This window comes from Oreochromis niloticus, linkage group LG20, assembly GCF_001858045.2.
Source record: "Oreochromis niloticus isolate F11D_XX linkage group LG20, O_niloticus_UMD_NMBU, whole genome shotgun sequence".
Lineage (NCBI taxonomy): Eukaryota > Metazoa > Chordata > Actinopteri > Cichliformes > Cichlidae > Oreochromis > Oreochromis niloticus.
The window spans coordinates 24657573-24676157 of record NC_031984.2 but is presented as its reverse complement, the minus strand read 5'-3'; the positions used below and the strand labels follow the sequence as shown (position 1 = coordinate 24676157).

The 18585-nt window shown below is 39.1% G+C and overlaps 1 protein-coding gene across 3 annotated transcripts; it reads right to left on the bottom strand.

Moving 5' to 3' along the window:
- Positions 1 to 2965: 2965 nt before the first annotated feature.
- On the bottom strand, positions 2966 to 15903 carry sgk2a (serum/glucocorticoid regulated kinase 2a). Of its 3 annotated transcripts, none has more exons than XM_005478329.4 (14): positions 15746 to 15903; positions 14054 to 14117; positions 13867 to 13921; positions 11331 to 11392; positions 11040 to 11097; positions 10282 to 10365; positions 9160 to 9291; positions 8069 to 8181; positions 7920 to 7956; positions 7747 to 7833; positions 6362 to 6457; positions 5693 to 5848; positions 5286 to 5375; positions 2966 to 4618 (listed from the first exon to the last, which is right to left on the bottom strand). In XM_005478329.4, exons 3-14 carry the CDS (start codon positions 13879 to 13881, stop codon positions 4463 to 4465), a joined length of 1086 nt encoding a protein of 361 aa, XP_005478386.1. In that variant the 5' UTR covers positions 13882 to 13921; positions 14054 to 14117; positions 15746 to 15903; the 3' UTR covers positions 2966 to 4462. The 3 variants fall into 3 exon arrangements, with proteins under 3 accessions (XP_005478386.1, XP_003444809.1, XP_019205081.1); XM_003444761.5 differs by having other exon boundaries at positions 13867 to 13918; XM_019349536.2 differs by lacking the exon at positions 14054 to 14117 and having other exon boundaries at positions 13867 to 13918; positions 15746 to 15885.
- Positions 15904 to 18585: the final 2682 nt, after the last annotated feature.

The window sequence follows — 18585 nt, the reverse complement described above, 5'->3', positions numbered from 1 at the left end:
AACCATGTTTTACTGTATGACCGGTTCTTATTTATTTATACACCAGTTTCCACAGGAAGCATACAAGTGCTCCACAAATTCATGTTAAGCCTTTTCCTTATTTTTATCAAGTATGTGCTTTTACAAAGGTAGATGCTCAAAATAAACATGACCAAATTCTAAACCTTTGGCTTTGGCTACCTACAATATGTTTACCCCAGACAGCCAGGCAGATCTGGGAGAAGCACAGAAGCCCTATCCACCAACAGTTCAAATATTTTGCTTTCTAGAGGTAGCCTATCCGAAGAAAGTTGGCTTAAAGGGAGAGGGAAGAGAGCTAAAATGATTTATTTCATACACCAGATGAACCCAGGACCTACACCAAAGCCCAGAATCAGATGAATAAAGATTATTTTGAATTGTGAACCAGGTAAACCGCTCTATAAGACTGGAACGAAGTAAAGATGGAGGCTGAAATTAGTGTTTTTATTTAAAGTGTCTTTAATTTAAAAAAAGGCTTGAAATAAATAAATAAATATCATTATTTACGACATGTTTATCTTGTTTTATCCTCCCTAATATTTATTTATTGGTTATCAATTTACCTAAAGGAGGTTTGATGTCTACACCTTTTTAAGGATGCCGGTGTTTGATAAGGTGTAGTCCAACATCCACCCTTTGCAGCAGTGTTGCTCAGGAACCACTGGCTCCTCATCGTTGGTGCAGTTTCACACTGTGTGTTTCCTATAATTTATAAAGTTTATATGTTTGCAGTGTTGAATTAAAAAAACAGTTTCGGTGTTTATGTTGGATCCTGTATTTGCAGCTTAATGTCTCACTGAAATCCAAAGAAGACTCTGGGACACGACAGGTTCTGTTGTCCACATAACGACACTGAGAACCATGCACGTTGCAAACATGTTTCTGTGTGTACACTGACTTGACTTCTGCTTGAGAGAGCAGTGTTCACGTGTAGTGTTGGTGATTTTTGACCACTAAGTGGGGCACTTCAAGGTGATGGCGAGCTGTTAATAACTCTCAACTTTCCTCACTGAGGTGAACATGTTTCACTGTTGGATTAATAATTTATCTGTTAATCTCACCTGAAAAATTCAAAAATAATGAGTCTCTGGTGGTTAATGTGACCACAGCTTGCAGCGCTTCGCTTGGATAGGTTTGTGGTGATATAATAAGAAGCATAAAGTGATGAAATCTGAGAAGATACGATCGGTGATGAAAAAGAGACAAAGCCTCCATCATATACAGATGACTCACCCAAGGCTGTCAGTTAAAGCCTGTTGTATATGAAATCTTTTGGAGAATAAATGACTATCCGGAATCAATGAAAGACTTCCTTAGCTCTTTTAATTATTCACTGTTATATCAGTTTGATAAATGCAGTTATTGTTTTATTATGTTACATTGCTTTGTTGATGCCAATTGTTTATTGTGCATCTTCTAACTGTGTTTTTAGTTTTTCTTGGAAAGCACTTTGTTAACTTGCTATAAAAGTGTAATATCTGGATTATCTGGATAACAGTAATGTCATATATTACATATCTATTACATAACCAGTTTTCCAACATATCATCGCTTGCACTGAATTTACAATACTATGGTATTTCCCTCTTTACAGTTATGGAAATTCCCACTTTGAATACATGTGGAAGCTGAGTGCCGTTGTGGCTCAGTAGCAATAACCAGAAATCGGAAAGCACAGCACAGTCTTTACTTTACCTATAAAGCCCAGGGATGGAACTGGAGACAATCCTACTCTATATTTAATTTTGTTTCCTGATTTTTTTTTTCTTTTCCCAAAGAAGACATTTTGACATGTCCCCTTAGGTAGAAGCTACGGGCCTGTAAAAGCCAGCTTCTTCTCCTGCTTTGCAAAGTGAGGAATGTCTCCAATCTACCCTGCTGCGTCTCCTCAATTCAACAACTGCAAGTTTGTTTCTTTGTTTGTTTGTTTTTTGTTTTTCCACTGTCAGAACTGCTCTCTCACAACTGAAAAAGAAAGCAGGCAAAAACGATTAACCAATGAGAATCGTTGGATCGATGACGAGTTGAGCAGAGTTATGTTTATGTAATAAAATAAAATGTGGTGCCAAAAGGACTTTGAAGCGATTGTGTGGTGGTGCATGTCATTTCAAACGCGTTGCACAATAACTTCCAGTCTGTATGACTTTCACCTGTGCTTTGTCTTTATTCAAGTAGAAGTAATATTGTATTTACCTATCCCAAACGTAAGAGATGTGGGCTTTTAAATTTAATTGCACGGAAAGATAATTAGAAATTATTATATTCTGACTTCAAAAATAGCAAAATTACAAATCATGTCCAAGCTGTTTATTAAAAAAATAATGTCTTTATGGATGAATATGCTTTGTTGACATATAGTCGCACCAATACATTAATTCAGCACAAGAAGCTATCACTGTCTCACAGTAAGTAAACTGTTGCTTTAAAGGGGGGTGACCATGACTGCTGATTGATTGCATCACAGACTCTGGTCCACTGAATCCCTCATTTGTTATACAGGTCTGTTCTACTACAGTCTTCAATCCCACATTACCCTCTGATTCAATCTTTAGTAGATAAACCGTGTCACAGGTCACCACTGATTTTTGAGAGCTTGACGTTTTTACAAGCTGGTCGACGACTGAAGCGAATGATCAAAAACATAGTTCGGTCACGTTAAACGATGCAAGCAAAAGAACGTGAATATTTTGGCAAATATTTGAGTTATTAACACATTTTCTATTTACACACACATACGTGGATTTTTGCTAATGTTGGTTTCAGTCATGTATGACGCCGCTGCTGGCAGCGTGACCCAGCAGTCCCTGCGTTTACGAGATCTGATGGCGAGCGGCAGCTCGGCACACAGTTTTACAGCTTTAAAGGTCTGAGCAGAATTTGACTCCTAAGAGCAATAGACCATTTGTAGATTTGGAGGAAAAAATGACAGCCGTCACTCCAGAAATCATGCGGGTACATGAGTGTATTTGGTTTCACAGTAAAGCATCTGATACACCATTTGTTAAGATGAAATGTTGAACAAGATTAACAAGTTTTTAAGGAGGTAAATATCAGCGTGCTACGTTCAGAAACCAGAATACATACACAAACAAGACTTCGGGCGTATATGGATAGAATTATAAAAACAGAAGGACATTTTATTGACTGTACATTTTTAACTGTATCACCACAACTGCCATCACCAACTTCACAGCCAAGTCAGAGAGGCACTTCACAGTTTACACTGATATAATCACAGTAGTACTGTAATAATCCTGCTGCAAAGCTGCTACCGTATATTTACAGTACTCGATACCGTATTTCCACAACGACATGGCAGCTTTTTTAACCTGTTATATAAACCAGTGAAGCTAAACTACTATCTACAGACAAAAAAAATAAATGAATACTTTGATCATAACTACTGTATATTCCTCATAATAAAGAGCTATAATGTGCACACAGAGCCATAGCTGACTGACTGAAGTTAATCAAAGGTACTGCATCAGTGCATCATTAGCAAATCAGTGTGGACATTTAGTACATTTACAGCTATGATCACTGCTGCAATAACTAGTAGCCAGTGTTTTGCACCCAGCCATGCCACCTTCACTGTTTTATCACTGCGAGAAGCACGGCTGGTATTACTTTTCAGCATTTTTTTCACCTTCTTTGGTCAAAGATTCTTTTATCCTTTTTTTGGTCTTTAAGGAGAAACATGCTGCATAGAATCATCAGTAGCACCGTATGACAAAAAGATCAAAACAAATGAAGAAAACATGCCAAGTGTGTTAACTGATGTTAAAAAGCAAAACACTCCACTAGAATTGTTACTATCTACCCTGTTAAGAGTAAGAAATGTTTTTTTAAAAATATATGAATTTCTTCTTGTAGTCTTTTTTCTTTCTTTTTGTATTATTCCCTGTTTTAACTCAGTGCTGGACTCCATGATTATTATCTGTTGTTATATTAAAAAAAACATGTTCATCAGGATCTACTTTCTATAAAAATAGGATCAGTGAGCAACAACGCTAAGTCTTGATATAGACACACAAAGATGGTGTTTTGTGCAGGTACAACATGCTAAAGCCTTAAAAAAATACAAAGAAAAAGAAGTTTTGTGTTTATCCAGCCTCATGTGTTCTTCATTTCTCTACAAATAAATGAAATAAAGGCTCTTCACGTTACATTTTAAGGACACTCCAACTGCATAACTGGTTTGTGTATATCCTAAGCACGGGACCCCCCAGGCAAGAAGTTTTACATATTTCGAACTCGAACTTATTTCGAACAGTGTCTCCATTGCAGACTTGCCCTTTCTGCTACATACTCGCTTCACTGCAGCAGTCAAACATGACCGATGTCATGTGGGATTCCTGCTGCGCTACTTATCTTTGTGAGAAAAATTTTAAAAATAATGAACAGGATTTCTGCGATTAGCTGCGATTCATCTGTCCGGATGTCACAGAAAGCTGTCCTCGGTGCCGACAAAGGAGAACCCGTTAAAGGCGTTGCTGGAGCTGGTGCTGGGATTGAACTCTGGGGTCTGACTCACTGAGTTAGGAACCATTTCTCTGGTGAACTCAGGATCAATATGTTGGGTGTCAGCTGGGCCCCTCTGAAAGATGAAACAATTTTAAGTGTAAATAAGGACGACTGCTATTATATGCATTATATACAACGCATGACAAGGTGTCCTAAATGTAAAGCTAATAGACAGCGATGCACATGCCCATTTGTCTAACTTAAGTCTAACTAGTGAACACTGATCTAGTGAAACTTCTTAAAGCTGGTGCTAAAACCAAGTTTAAATAGTCACTTTATAAAAGATTAAATGATGCATATGAGGAAATTCAGATCAGCTTATTCGTTGACATCAATATACTGAAAAAGCCTAGAAACACGATAAATGATCCTTATTTTCATTAAAGATATAAAGTATAAAACATTTCTATTTCATAGAAATGCAAGCAAAGCCACACCAGTCTTTGCAACAAGTAAAAGAGTTCCAGCTACATAATGACTAAGAGTGCAAAAGGTCAGAGGGATTTCCTTGCATTAATCTTTAGCTAGATAATAACATAAGACGGGATAAAGAGATTCACAAAAAAATGCAGCGGGACTGATCTGAGAGGGTTTTACTGTCTGATCACTCTGAAACATTTGCGGTGAGTGGAAAGAAAACAGAACACCAGCTAAGGTAAATGGAGATAAGTGGTTAATAAAGTCACATATGACGAGGCAGGCACACAGAAAAGACACCAGCAGGCGGAGCAGCAACTCACCACGTTAGGGTTGTAAGGAGGAGTGATTCTCTTGTGGTAAAGGTCGTCCCAGTTGATCGGAGTGAAAAAGGTGTGGTTCTTTATTTCTAACTATAAATAAAAGAAAGAAAAAACTGCACAAGCTTAGCTTTTTCATGCCTTTCATAAAAACAAAACCACACATACAGTGATTCATGTTGAACACTGTGCAAGTACAACGCCAATAGCTGCTACATGTGAGGTAAATGTTATCAGAGGGCTTGGGTGTGGAGCTCTCTTTAAAAGAAATCCAAAACGCTTAAATAAAGACAACACCCAGCTTTTATTTGCGCCAACATTTATTGCAGTTATCCCTATTCTAAGACTAGGCTTATATCCTGTCTGGGAAAGCATCTGTTTTAATACGGAGCAAAGACCGAAAGACTTACAAAGTCTGCGATGGCTCCCAGGCGTCTGTGCTGGTCTTTCTGGAGAAGACCCATCAGCAGAGAGCAGGCGGCCTCAGACTTTCCCACAGGCAGCATCAGCGGCTTGTGAAGGATCCCATCGTACATTTCACCGATATCACGGCTGTAGAAAGGAGGCTGAAGAGAAGGGATGCAATAAATATCATTCATATGTAACATATCAAGTTATCCTCAGTTTCTTTTTAAGGGAAACGAAAAAAAAAATGTTAGCAGTTTCTACCAGGAAGTCATCATGCCTGCGTGCCCAGTAAATGACAAAGGGAAGAGAATTCCTCATAAAACGTAACTCAAAATTCAATCAGTCTGTGTAACAAATTTCCCACGTGTGGGACTAATAAAGGTTATCTTATCTTGTCTTTAAGAGGTTTAACAAAAGCACACCTTGTCCATACGAACTTCTAGGAGAGGCAAAACCTTTCTTTGACCATTTACGACAAGGTCTACTAAAAACTGAGGTCAAATTTGGATCCACATATTGGAGGATGGTTTTAACTATGCTCTAGTTTTTCTGTGAGTACCACAAAGATAATGTGTCTCACTTTTGCGGAAGACTACTTCTTGGTAAAAAATTAACAACAGCACGGTACTGCCAAAACTCATAATCCATAAACCCTAAACAAATACACATACCAGGCTGAAGAGCATCTCATAGAGCACGGCTCCCAGACACCACCAGTCCACCGTCCTGTCATACGGCTCCTTGCGAAGAATCTCTGGCGCCAAATACTTTAGACACATGAAGGAGAGCAAAAAGTGAAACGACGCAAACTTTGGGTTATCAGGGAACATTTGCCTCCCACAAACTACTGTTTACCCATAGTCTGCATGCTTCTGTTTATATTATGCAGTCTTCTTTATCTGGTCCACCTGTTCAACTGTTCGCTAATGCAAAGGTCTAATCAGCCCACCAGTAACTCTTTGCCTTTAGGCATGTAGATATGGTCCACATGACCTGCTCACATTCAAACAGAGCACCAGAATGGGGAAGAAAGGTGATTTAAATGGCTTGACATGGTTGTTGGTGCCAGACAGGCTGATCTTTCAGAAACTGCTGATCTGCTGGGATTTTCATGCAAAACATCCAGTGAGCAGCAGCTCTCTGGGTGAAAATGCTGTGTTGATGCTGGAGGTCATAGGACGGCTACGGTGAGTCCAATAACCGCTTGTTATGAGCAAATTATGCAAAAGAGCATCTCTGAACACACAACACATTCAAGCTGATGGGTTACAGTAGCAGAAGACCACACCCACCAGATCCTGCTCCTGTTAGTAAAACTGAGCCTACACAGAAAAACGGCTCTTCATTTTTTTTGCGACAAATTGATTTGGATAGTAAACAACATGAAAACATGAATCCATCCTGTCTTGTATCAGTGGTTCAGGCTGTTGGTGGGATAATGGTGTGGGGGATATTTTACTGGCACACCTTAGTAGCAACTGAGCATCGTTTAAATGGCACAGCCTGCCTGAGGATTGCTGCCCACCATGTCCATCCCTTTATGACCACGTGTGTAGTCATCTTCTGATGGCTGCTTCCAACAAGATAGTGAGCCATGAGTCAAAGTTCAAATAATCTCAAACTGGTTTCTTGAACATGACAATGAGTTCACTGTACTCAAATGGCTTCCACAGACACCAGATCTCAGACCAGTAGAGCGCTTTTGGGAGTGGAACAGGAAGATTCATGGATCATGGATCTGCAGCCAACAGATCAGCAGCAGCTATGTGATCAAGTCATGTCAATAAGGACCAAAGTCAGGGCGCCGGTTTAGCTCAGTGCGTTGAGCAGGCGACCACATCACAGTCATACGGCCAAAAGGTTAAATATAAATAAAAAAAGACTAAGTAATGTTTCCAGCACCATGTTGAATGCATGACATGGAGATTTAAGCCAGTTCTGAGGGCAGAAAATGGTGTCTAGCCCAACAATAGCAATGTGTAACTAATAAAGTGGCCAGTGAATGTAAATTTAAAAATATGCTTCATAAACTTTACTGAAAATGTTTTTCACTCACTTCTGGAGTGCCGCAGAAAGTCGAGGTGGTTGCCTCCGGCTCTACGCCCTCCTTGCACAGCCCAAAATCTGTCAGCACCACATGGCCCTGTGACACAAAACAGCGAGTGACAAACACAAATAAAGCCTTTTTCCCTTTAAAGCGTTAAAGCAAATGGGCTGATCCCGACTCACCTGAGAGTCTAAAAGTATATTTTCTGGCTTCAGATCTCTACAATGAACAAGAACAAATCAGACCGTCAGTGCAAAAATATATTATTACTTTGCAAATTCAATTTGTGATAAACGATAGGTTTCAATAAACGTTCGAGCGTCTCTTTAACCTGTAAACAATGTTGAGAGAGTGAAGGTAGCCGATGGCGCTTGCTACCTCAGCCGTGTAGAATCTCGCCCTGGGCTCTGAGAAACACCGCTCTCTCTGCAAGTGGAAGAACAACTACACGAAGAGAAAGACGGGCGGAAAGAAGAAAATAAAATTATATTAAAAATTTCAATGTATTGAGGGATGAGACACTTCATACCAAAGTCTCAGGAAAAAGCTCGGTATAAAAAAGGTTTTGACTTGCTTTGCTTTTTGAGCGCTGCAACAGCAAACAAGAGGAATACAACAATATGACATCAACTATGTCTCATACCAGTTTCAGTTTAGGCTCCATCATTACAAATGTGGACAAATTTGCACAATAGGTAAAATAAAAACCATCTGATCAGTAGATGGAAATATGCTAAGATTTTAGATAAGACATTTTCTAATCTGTGGACTTTTCTTTCAGTGTTTCTTGTTGAGTTAGACGGGAAGGTTCACTCTTCTACCTGTAGGCTGAATATGATTTAAAGCTTGTGGAAAACATCTGTTGTACCGCACTTTGTCTAATTTTTTACTGTTTTAGGAAGAAAAAAGCAAGTTTGTAGCAGTTGTACAAAAGAGAACAAAAATAAGCTAGAGGTAGATTGTTTGTGATGTCATCAGTACTTCGTACACTGATGATGCTCGTTACAGTAAACACATAAATGTAATTGCTTCCTGTCACCCAGGAAGTTACTAATATATCCTGTACAAGTGGAAACAGTCAGTCATGAGTGTACAGAACAGATTTTGGAATCTGACCACTATACGGGCTGCAAGGCATGAGTCTTGTTGACAGTGACCTTATTTATTACAGAGAGCATCTAATGTCATTGCTGTTTAATGTAGCACCTTTAATTGAGACAGTCCAACAAACCATGAAGCTACAATCTAAATTCAGCTTATTTAAGAGGCAACTCAAAACATTTTTTATTAAAAAAAAAAGATCCAGGTACTTTATTTTTTAAATCTCTGAAAACTCTGATATTTACTAGTCTCTAAGCCACTTTCTGAGAAAGTCTAATGAACTATGTAAGTGGATTTATGTATGTATGTTAGCGCATGTACCTCTCCGCCGTTTACGTAGTCCAGGACAAAGTAGAGCTTCTCTACAGTCTGAAACGAGTAGTGAAGCCGAACCAGAAACGGGTGTTTGAGGCTCTTCAGCAGCACGTTTCTCTCTGCCATGATGTTCTTTTGCTGAAGTGGGAAAAGGAGAAAAATAAGTTCTGGGAAGTTCAGTTTTTTTGTTTAGTTTTTTTGCTTTTCTGCTCCCTGTTTTTGACAAAAAGGCCTTAAATCGTTTTATTTCACTATAAAATTTGAAATGCACGCATGAACATAAATAAATATTGTTTACAATTCACAGAATACATTTGCAGTGATGATGCATAAATAATACAAAGAAAAAAGAAAAAAAGGAAACGTTTTTAACACATCCTGCATGCAAAGGTTTTGAAAACCTGAGAGTTTGCACTTTAATCACATTTTGATAGTCCAAATTAAAATCCAATGTGATGATGTAGAAAGTGAAAAAAAGTGCCCGATGAATAACGTGATTGTTTCTGCGCTCACATGATTCTGGACCAAAAGAAGCACATCAATGACTTCTTTTCATGCTGCTAATTTCATACCTCTGAAGTTTAGTTTGATTTTCACATGAGTGAAATCAGTTGAATATGTGTACTTTTCCCCCCCAAAATCACTCATTAAACATTATTTTAACTCCCTGTTAAAGTAATTAAAATAGTGATGTGCAAGTTATCTTTCACACTATAAAAAAGCTTATTTTATTACATTATTTCATTTAATGTCATTTTATGACAAAATCTTCACACTTGATGGGTGAAAGGGGTGGCTGAGGAAGAAGGTCGCCTGCGAGCGTGGTCAGTAATAACAATCAGTTTGTCTAATCAGCAATTATGCTGTCAAACAAACACCTGGCCTGGCTTTTTTTTTCTGGAGGCAATAAAATCTGTCCTTTGTACAGAGCTGTAGATTAGATAAGCCTGAGATCGTGTTGCTAGGTAAAAACTCTAACAACTATCAAAGATCCTCACTATCACCCAGGGAACTCTTGGACAGTTATTTTCCATTGTCACCTCCTTAACCTGACAGAATTCCAAAATGCATTTCAACTAAATGCAGATTACCTTTAAAACACATTAACACAGTGACAGCAGAGCCCACCTCTTTTTTCTTCAGGATGATCTTCTTCTGCAGGACTTTGACAGCGTAGAATTTGCTGTCGGCTTTATGCTTGGCAAGCAGGACCTGTATGGAGGTTCACTTGTTAGTGCCTTGTTTAGCAAACAGTCTGCACCACCATCTCAGCATTCTGCTTTCAGGATATTACATGGAAGGAGCGCACGCAGCACAGATATGTCATCTGTGGAACCAGATGATACCGAGAAATCTGATAAGTTTGTTGATACAAAGAGCAAAAAAGACCTGAGGTGGACACGAAGCCACAAAAACGCCTGTTTTTTAAGATCTTTAGGAGCTGAATGTCCTTATTTGTTACGTTCCACTGGACGACGCTCAGGAGACCGTAAGAGGCCTCAGTGGATTGTACAGTTAATGATTCATGAAGAAAGGAGCACATTTGGATTAGACAGTAGTCAGCAGGTAGACTCTCACTGACCCCCGCTGCAATGTCAGCAACCGCACGCTATGCGCTCTCTCTCCTTCTTTCTAACTCCTTCTCACTTGTCTCACAAGGTCAGCACAGTAAAATCCTTATTCATTTGCATTAATACCACTAATACCTTCAACTGGCTTTGTTATTTATTAATAAAAAAGGAAAAAATTTCCTCAAAGAGCCGCTGTTGTGGAACAAGTGAACTGAAGGAGTTACAACAAGGAAATGACCGAGAGGAAAAAAAGCCAGGAGATGCATAAAAGAGCAGAAAGATGGATCTATAAATAAGTAATTGTTTCAGTGTTACCTTTCCAAAGGTCCCTTTGCCAATTACAGCCAAGAAGTCAAAGTCAGTGGGCCTGGCACTGAAACAGGAAAGTAATGTATTAAAATTACATAATAACTTCTGAGATACTTTATTTCTAACAGGATATAAATAGTGGATATAATGCTGGTAAGAGTTTCTCCTCATAGAGCAACACCTCCTTAATAAAACACAGACTGTAGATAATTACAGTTTCTGTTTGAGGTGCTTCAATCTGACATTAAGAAAGTTAATGGGGAGGCGGAGCTACATGCTGGTTAGTGAGTTACTGACTTTGGGTTTGCTGAAGGTCCCAGGTTAACATCATCTTGAGGAGAGGAAGGTGGTGACCGCAGCTGAAAAAAAAAAAAGATCCATTCAGTTGATTTCTAAATAGGCTTCAGCAGCAGGAAAAAGACTACATGTCATGATGTATTCAATTATCGAATGAAAATACAGAAACTGAGGAGTTCACAGTAAAATCTCGACAAGGTAAGTTTATGTCTTGCACCTTTCAAACACCAGAGCCATTCAAAGAGCTTTAGAAGATCAAATTAAAACCAAAAAGAAAAGAAGAGAAGAAAAGGCAGAAATGATCCCAGGAGTAATACTAAAAATAACAACGGCAAACACAATGACGGCACAGCTACCTGCTTGGTTAAAAGCAGGGCTAGATGGTTGTAGCAATGAGCACCATAGCAGCTTAATGCATGATCATCCTGCTTAGTTTCAGATCTGTGCACTGCACTAGCTGACCAGATCTACTGATTATGTATCCATTAAACATCTCAGATATGTCGTTAAGGCCCCAAGCCTTTTAATGATTTATAAACAACCAGTAATACTTGTAATTCAGTTCTGTATGTTACTGGAAGCCAGTGCAAGGAGCTGAAAATAGGTGTGTACAATTTACAATTTTCAGGAAGCTCAGGAGCAAAGCTGCCCAAACCTTTTTTAAGAAAACTTGTGGGAGAGCAGTTATTACAAAAAGGTTTTGTAGTCCATCCATTTTCTTCCGCTTATTCGACTCAGGTTGAGAGGCGGGGTACACCCTGGTTGCTAGTCTGTCGCAGGGTTAACACAGAGAGATAGACGACCGCTCACATTCATATTCACACCTAAGGGCAGATTTTTCACCACTTAACCTAACCCCCACTCACTGCATGTCTTTGGACTGTGGGAGGAAGCTGGAGTACCTGAGGAGAACCCACACAGACACAAGGAGAACGTGCAAAACTCCACAGAGATGCTGGATTCAAACCCATAGTCCTTCTTGCAGTGAGGCAACAGTTCTAACTATATTAATGTCTTTCTTACAAAAACTTCTTACACTTTTTGGATGAGACAAACTCTTGAAGTGGCAGTGCTGCAGGGCTTGTTAGTTTGTCTACAGCAGCACACAGAGTGAGTTTTTGTGGTGTTTTGATTAATAATGTTAGAAAAGTAGGATTAACTCAAAGATGTAGATACAGACACTCTGATTAAAAACGTCATCATCAGTCTGAAGACTGCTTCTGCTCAGCTTTCTTGTAGTTTCTCTTTTGATTTGCTACCATTATAACATTTTTCCACGGTGCTTTCTGTTTACCAGAAACAGTGTTAACCTTGACAGATGCAATATTGTCAAGAACCCTGAGAGTGTTAGAGTTAAACTGCTCGAGCTTTTCGTCCACAGACTCTGCTATTGCACTACTATTACATCATACCAATGGTTTGCATAAATAAAGTACTAGTGTTTTCATTGAAATTCCTCTTTGTAATAGTTTTAAATGTGGCTTGACAGACTGGGGTGACCATCAAAGAAAACACAAAAATGGTCAGACAGGACTACGTCCAAAACATTACGATCAGACTCGTAATGGAGCTGATCTTAAGCCCAGACGCTACAATTTTCAGGTCTTTTTGATGACTTTGTACATGCACACTGAAATACCAGAATAATGTAAAAGGATCAAAATATGTTCAACATTATGCACAGCCATTTAGTAAAGCAGTGGAAATATCATTCTCTGTGAGCCCTATGTTTGATTTGGTCAAGATTTCATGCCCTTCCTGATGCAACCCTCCCCAGTTACCCAGGCTTGGGACCAGCACTGGGAGTACTGTGGCTTGTGGACCTCTGGACAGAATTAACAATAAGTAGATTGGAAGGACAGCTCAGGTTCAGTGGTGTGAAAACAAAGTTAGAGAGGCAAGGCTGACTTTGGACATGTGCAGAGGAGGGATAGTGGATATGTCAGATTAAGGATGCTGCAAATGGAGCTGATGAGCAGGAGGAAAAGAGGAAGAGGAGGTTCATGGGTGCATTGAGGAAGGACATGCAGAGGGTTGGTGAGACAGGGAGGATGCTAGGGATGGGGTGAAACTGCGTTAAAGGGAGCAGCCGAAAGTTATAGTAAATAACTTTCTTTAGTAAATAGCAGTCTATTCGAGTCTGATCTACTCAGATTTAAATTATGTGGATTAGGATTTTGTGAAAATCTACTCTGGAAATTAAAAATCCAGAACCACAGGAAAAGATACACGTGAGGTTTGCCTCATTTAAACAGGGAAACCCATCAAATTTTGAGAGCAACACAACAAATACATAGATTTGTCTCGTCCTAAGTGGTCACATCAAACGAATGGCACTGCTAGAGATCATATGCTGAATCTCTAATATATTGATTCAGTGTGACCTGATCAAAGACGACGCGGCATGAAAGCCTCCAGATGTCGATGTCAGTTCACTCACAAGACATCTGCTAAACAAAGCAGGACTGGACCGCAAGTGTGTTTCCCCTTCACCCAACAGAGTAAAATAAAAGCATCATAATAAAATTACACTCACATTACAGTGTGCCATGGTTACTATACTCCACTCCCATCAGTGTTTGACAGACCTGCTAGGAGAGGAGAAATATTCTTTTATAAGGATAAAACATATTCAACATTTATAGGTGAAAAAAATCTCCTCATCAGCTCTAACTCAGAGGAACGTGGTCATCTAACTTGTGTCTGCGCAGGTGTTAACTCACCTCATGTGACGACAGCCTGAGGATCAAGAGGAGCTGGTAGTTCTGGTTTGTACTGAAGAGGATGCTGGAACAACAGACAGACCATGAGGGGCCTCGTGTTTGTGTAGTGTGCGTCTGTGTGTGTACTTGCATTACTAAAGTTGTGAAGGCTCACATTTTTACAGTGTTAGGAGACGCCAAAATAAAATCTGTGAATTTTACTGAATGTTTGGTAAAGCAGAGGTTATGGCGAGTTTTCAGAAAGTTATTGAAAGTCAGTGCGATGTCCTCTAAAGTGAAGGAAACATGACCCTGTGTGCATTTGTGTGTGTGTGTGTGTGTGTGTGCGTGTGTGTGTGTAGTGTGTCGGTGAACATGTTTCTATGCTAAATATTGTTGTGTCTTTTTTCATATCTGTCAAAACATGCGGGATGACCAACATCTCACACACACACACACACACACCCACACACACGCGCACACAGTAACACACACACATATAACACAAAAGTCCCATTGATCTGAGGTCATGCTTTTCCTAGGAACCCTAGGCCTGTTTATCTATTTATAGGCAAATGAGGTGCTGAATGTCGCATTACATTTGTGCCGATGCATTTATTGTAGTTTGTAAATAATAATATTTTGAGGCCAGTTAGTAATCGAATCCGTGCAGTTTCACACCTAAAAAATAAAGATTTTATGCTAAATTAAATAATCTACAAATAATGAAGAACTCTCATAGACACAGACTGTCACTTACATAATGCCTTTCTAGTCAAGTTGAGCACTAAAAAAGCTTCTTACCACAAGTCTTCAAACTTGATCACACACATTCACACGGTGCTTTTACTAACATTCACGCACTCAAACACTTTGACATGCAGACTGGACGAGCCGGAGTTCGACCCAAAAGCTTTCCAATAGGCGGATAACCCGCTGTACCACCTGATCCACATCCAGCTCAAAATTTCAGCTGTTAAAAAGTGTCCAGTTTGCCAAATTTTAACTGTAAGAGTGTGTTTCCACATTAAGATTGATATGAGAAAGCACTATATTGTTCATTTAAATGTAACCAAAGAAAAGTGAATAAAATAGACTGCAGTTTGGCTATAACAGCGAACTTAATGCATTATTTAATAATGACACATTTGGTAAGGACGTGACAGGAGGTTAAAATGACTCACACTGACAGTTATGATAACCTCTTAATCTGCCACTAAAGCTACACTCAGCAAAATTACAACTCTGTTCAGAGATTATTCCTCAGAGCAAACCAGAAACTAACTCACAGAAAGACTCATGTTCGCAAAACTAAAAGCTGGATAGAAAACTGAATCATAAAAGTATAAAAACCTATTACAGAGCCTTCTTAGAAAACTGTGACTTTCCTTTAAAGAAGGAAAAAGCTCAGCTACAAGTCAGTGATCTGAGTGAGAGTTGGGACTAAAGACAACATGTAGAGACTTCCTAACGGGGCTCTCAGTACAGTATCATCAGTAACCCTGATCGATCACACAGATCACATATGGACGTGTCTAAATATTCAGCAGGCTGAGGTTGTTAACAAGTTTTACAAGCAGACCTGTGCAACAATCATGACCACCACAGTGACGCATCTGTGCATCTGTTATTATTACCCCCGATATAGAAAATGACCCGAGGAACACGGAAATGAATAAATCAAGCAGAATAGGTCAGAAATGATCAGCTCACCTGCGTGAAGGATGAGGTGATCCGTGCTCTGCGCTCTTCACACTGACAGGACTCCAAACAGAGCGCAGCCACAGTGGCAGGTCGAGGCTGATCTCAGGTCAGCGTGTCTGCTTTTCACACGTCATGAGGGGACGTGGGCAGGACTCCACCGAGTGAATCATTAATGAAATGTTAGCGAGCTTAAAATAACAAGGCGGTGCAAGGGCTCAAACTTTCAGCGACCCTGCGTGCGTGTGCGTGTGTGCAAAGAGCTAAATTTCCGGAAATTGCTATGTGGTTTCAAAATAAGTTAAGTAAGATATAAAGTCATGTAAGCCTGATATGTTTTTTTAAAACTTCCAAAGTTATTTGTCAAGAAAAAGGTGAAACAGTGGTCACATTGTTATAGATGTATCATGTATGTGGTTACATGAGTACATGAACCCTAACTTTAGCATCATGTAAACCATGCGTACTAGGGGTGCCAAAAAGGGATTTCCGATTTTTCTCTGTAGGTTTTTGTTTGTTTGTTTGTTTTCTCATGTGTAATTTCTGCGCACACACTGTTAAATAAACTGTATTCAACAGGATTTATTAACGGGTTGTATATAAAAAGTGTTTTAAAACTCACATGTTTTGTAAGCATCTGTCACAGATTGTAGGCCAATAAAATCATTTACTACAGTTTAATTAGGGGCAGTTATTTTTAGCACAACACAACTAAACTCTTGTACAAGGCTTGCTGGGCTATAATCTGTCAAACATATCTGTCACGAATGATATCAAGTCATTTTGAGCCAGAAAGAACATGTTGTCACAAGGTACATTATATATCCTTAGTGTATCCTTACTCACATTAAAAAATGTCTTTTTCAAGAGAGGCGTGGCCAACAGGGCAGCAGAAAGTGCAACAAATACAACACCACGGTTCCATAAAGATATCTTAAGTGGGCAAAAATTGCTGTATTGATTATAATGAAGGTGCAATGAGGCAGAGTCATAAAGACACTTGCCAGATATGTCAGTTGTGTATTTTATAACCCCTTCATAAATGCTGTTGACTACAGTCTGTTTACTGTACGAGTAAATATCTTCCTTATTTAAAAAAAATACTTCTTCAAACATCACTTCTTGTCAGTCAGCCAACAGAAGCTCCAATTCAGTCCATGGGAATCAGTTAGAAAAAGTCATCAGTTAATCAGTTAAATCCAACAAGTTAAATATATTAAAAAGTTAAATATACAGACAGTCAAGTTTCTTGATATCTAACAATGCAAATGCTATAGTTTTGTCCTTACAATGGCTTTTAAAGCTTTGTTGTAAACGTTTTTATTTATATGTAGCCACAGTAAAGTCAAACTGACACATAATGTTGAAACTACACTGATTTTTCTTATGTTCATCATCTCTTTTGAACTTTTTCAGAATGTACTAAAACAACACCAGTTCCACACAGGCTGGGACAGGGCAGGGGCGACTTAATTTGAAATAGTGGAACAATTTCAGAATAATGGTCCTCAGCATAAAATTGCAAAGACTTTGAATATCTCATTATCAACATCCAATATTGATTTTCAGGCTTGTCCCTTGCGCACAGAGATTTCTCCAGGTTCTCTGAATCTTTTGATGATATTAAATACTGTAGATGATGAGAAAAGATCTTTAGTTCCTCAGACACCCACAAATGCAGGTAATAGCTCTGTGATGCAAAGAAGGCATACATGATATGGAAACACTGGGCCAAAGATCTGAGGCAAAGAGGAAAACTGTTGTTAAAAGAAGCGGGGATGCTGCACACTGATAATCATGGCCCCATTTAAATTTACTGCACTCATATGTGACCTGTGACCCATTAAGATAATCTAGCTTCTGAAACAGTCCCACATAGTTCATAGACTGGTAACACTTTGGCCGTTACCTCATTTTTCATCTTGGTTGTCGAGTGGCTCTATGCTTGGCTAGTGGGGACCGTCCCACAGTTTGAGAACAACTAAAAACAATAAAACTTCGACAGACTGCAGCATAAGTCAGCAGACTCTACTCCCAGCAAGGTTTGTCGGTTTAAATGTGTTTTAACACACATGAAAGAACATTTGAATAAAAATGTGTCATCTTCCCCCTTAAACACTATGTTATATAAAGATGTTACATAACAAGCTAAACTTAAAAAGAATTTATGAAGCATTCATTGAACTCCCCGGGCTTTATGAATATCCACGTCATTTTCTTTTAAGGTTTTATGACATTGATGTCAAACTCATTCTACATTGTGGGCCGGACCAGAGAGATTACATGATACATGTGTAAAGTTCATCGCTCTGACTGCCCTGTAATTAAACATTTAGATTATAAAGTTTTCATTAATTCCCAGAAAATTTACTTGTACTTTTGTGTGGTATGGATGGTGGGTGAAGTCTGTATTAATCGGAAAAGCTGACTTAAAATACAGTTAAAAGTTTAAAATATACTGAAATAGACTCAAAATATATCCTTCAAATGTTCTAAAGCTGTCCAGTGGGCCAGATTGGAGTGTTTGCCGGGCATTTGAACACCCGGGCCTTATGTTTGACACCCCTGATTTATAATATCATTTTACTTTTTCCAGAGCTCCTCGTACAGAAACATGGGTTAATGTTAAAACCAAAAATCCTGACTAGCACCTGGTCACCTGCTGCTCCTTCCTGTATGAAACATTTGTCACCCAGCAGTCAACTGAGGGCTTTGTTTGTAGTCTCGCTGCTGCAGTTTATCAGCAGCGCCTGCTTTCTGGCCTCTGCAGTGGAACAAGAAGATAAGTAGTGAAAGCAGAAAGGGCATGGAGGGAGTTATCGCCACCATGGCCAAGTGTTGACGACAATATG

What these genes read in the sequence shown, in the direction of transcription:
- sgk2a (XM_005478329.4), bottom strand. An exon ending in GGACCTTCAGCAAACCCAAA is followed by an intron (nt 11,098 to 11,330) that starts GTCAGTAACTCA and finishes TTCCTGTTTCAG; the next exon opens with TGCCAGGCCCACTGACTTTG. An exon ending in TCTCTCAACATTGTTTACAG is followed by an intron (nt 7,957 to 8,068) that starts GTTAAAGAGACG and finishes TGTTCATTGTAG; the next exon opens with AGATCTGAAGCCAGAAAATA.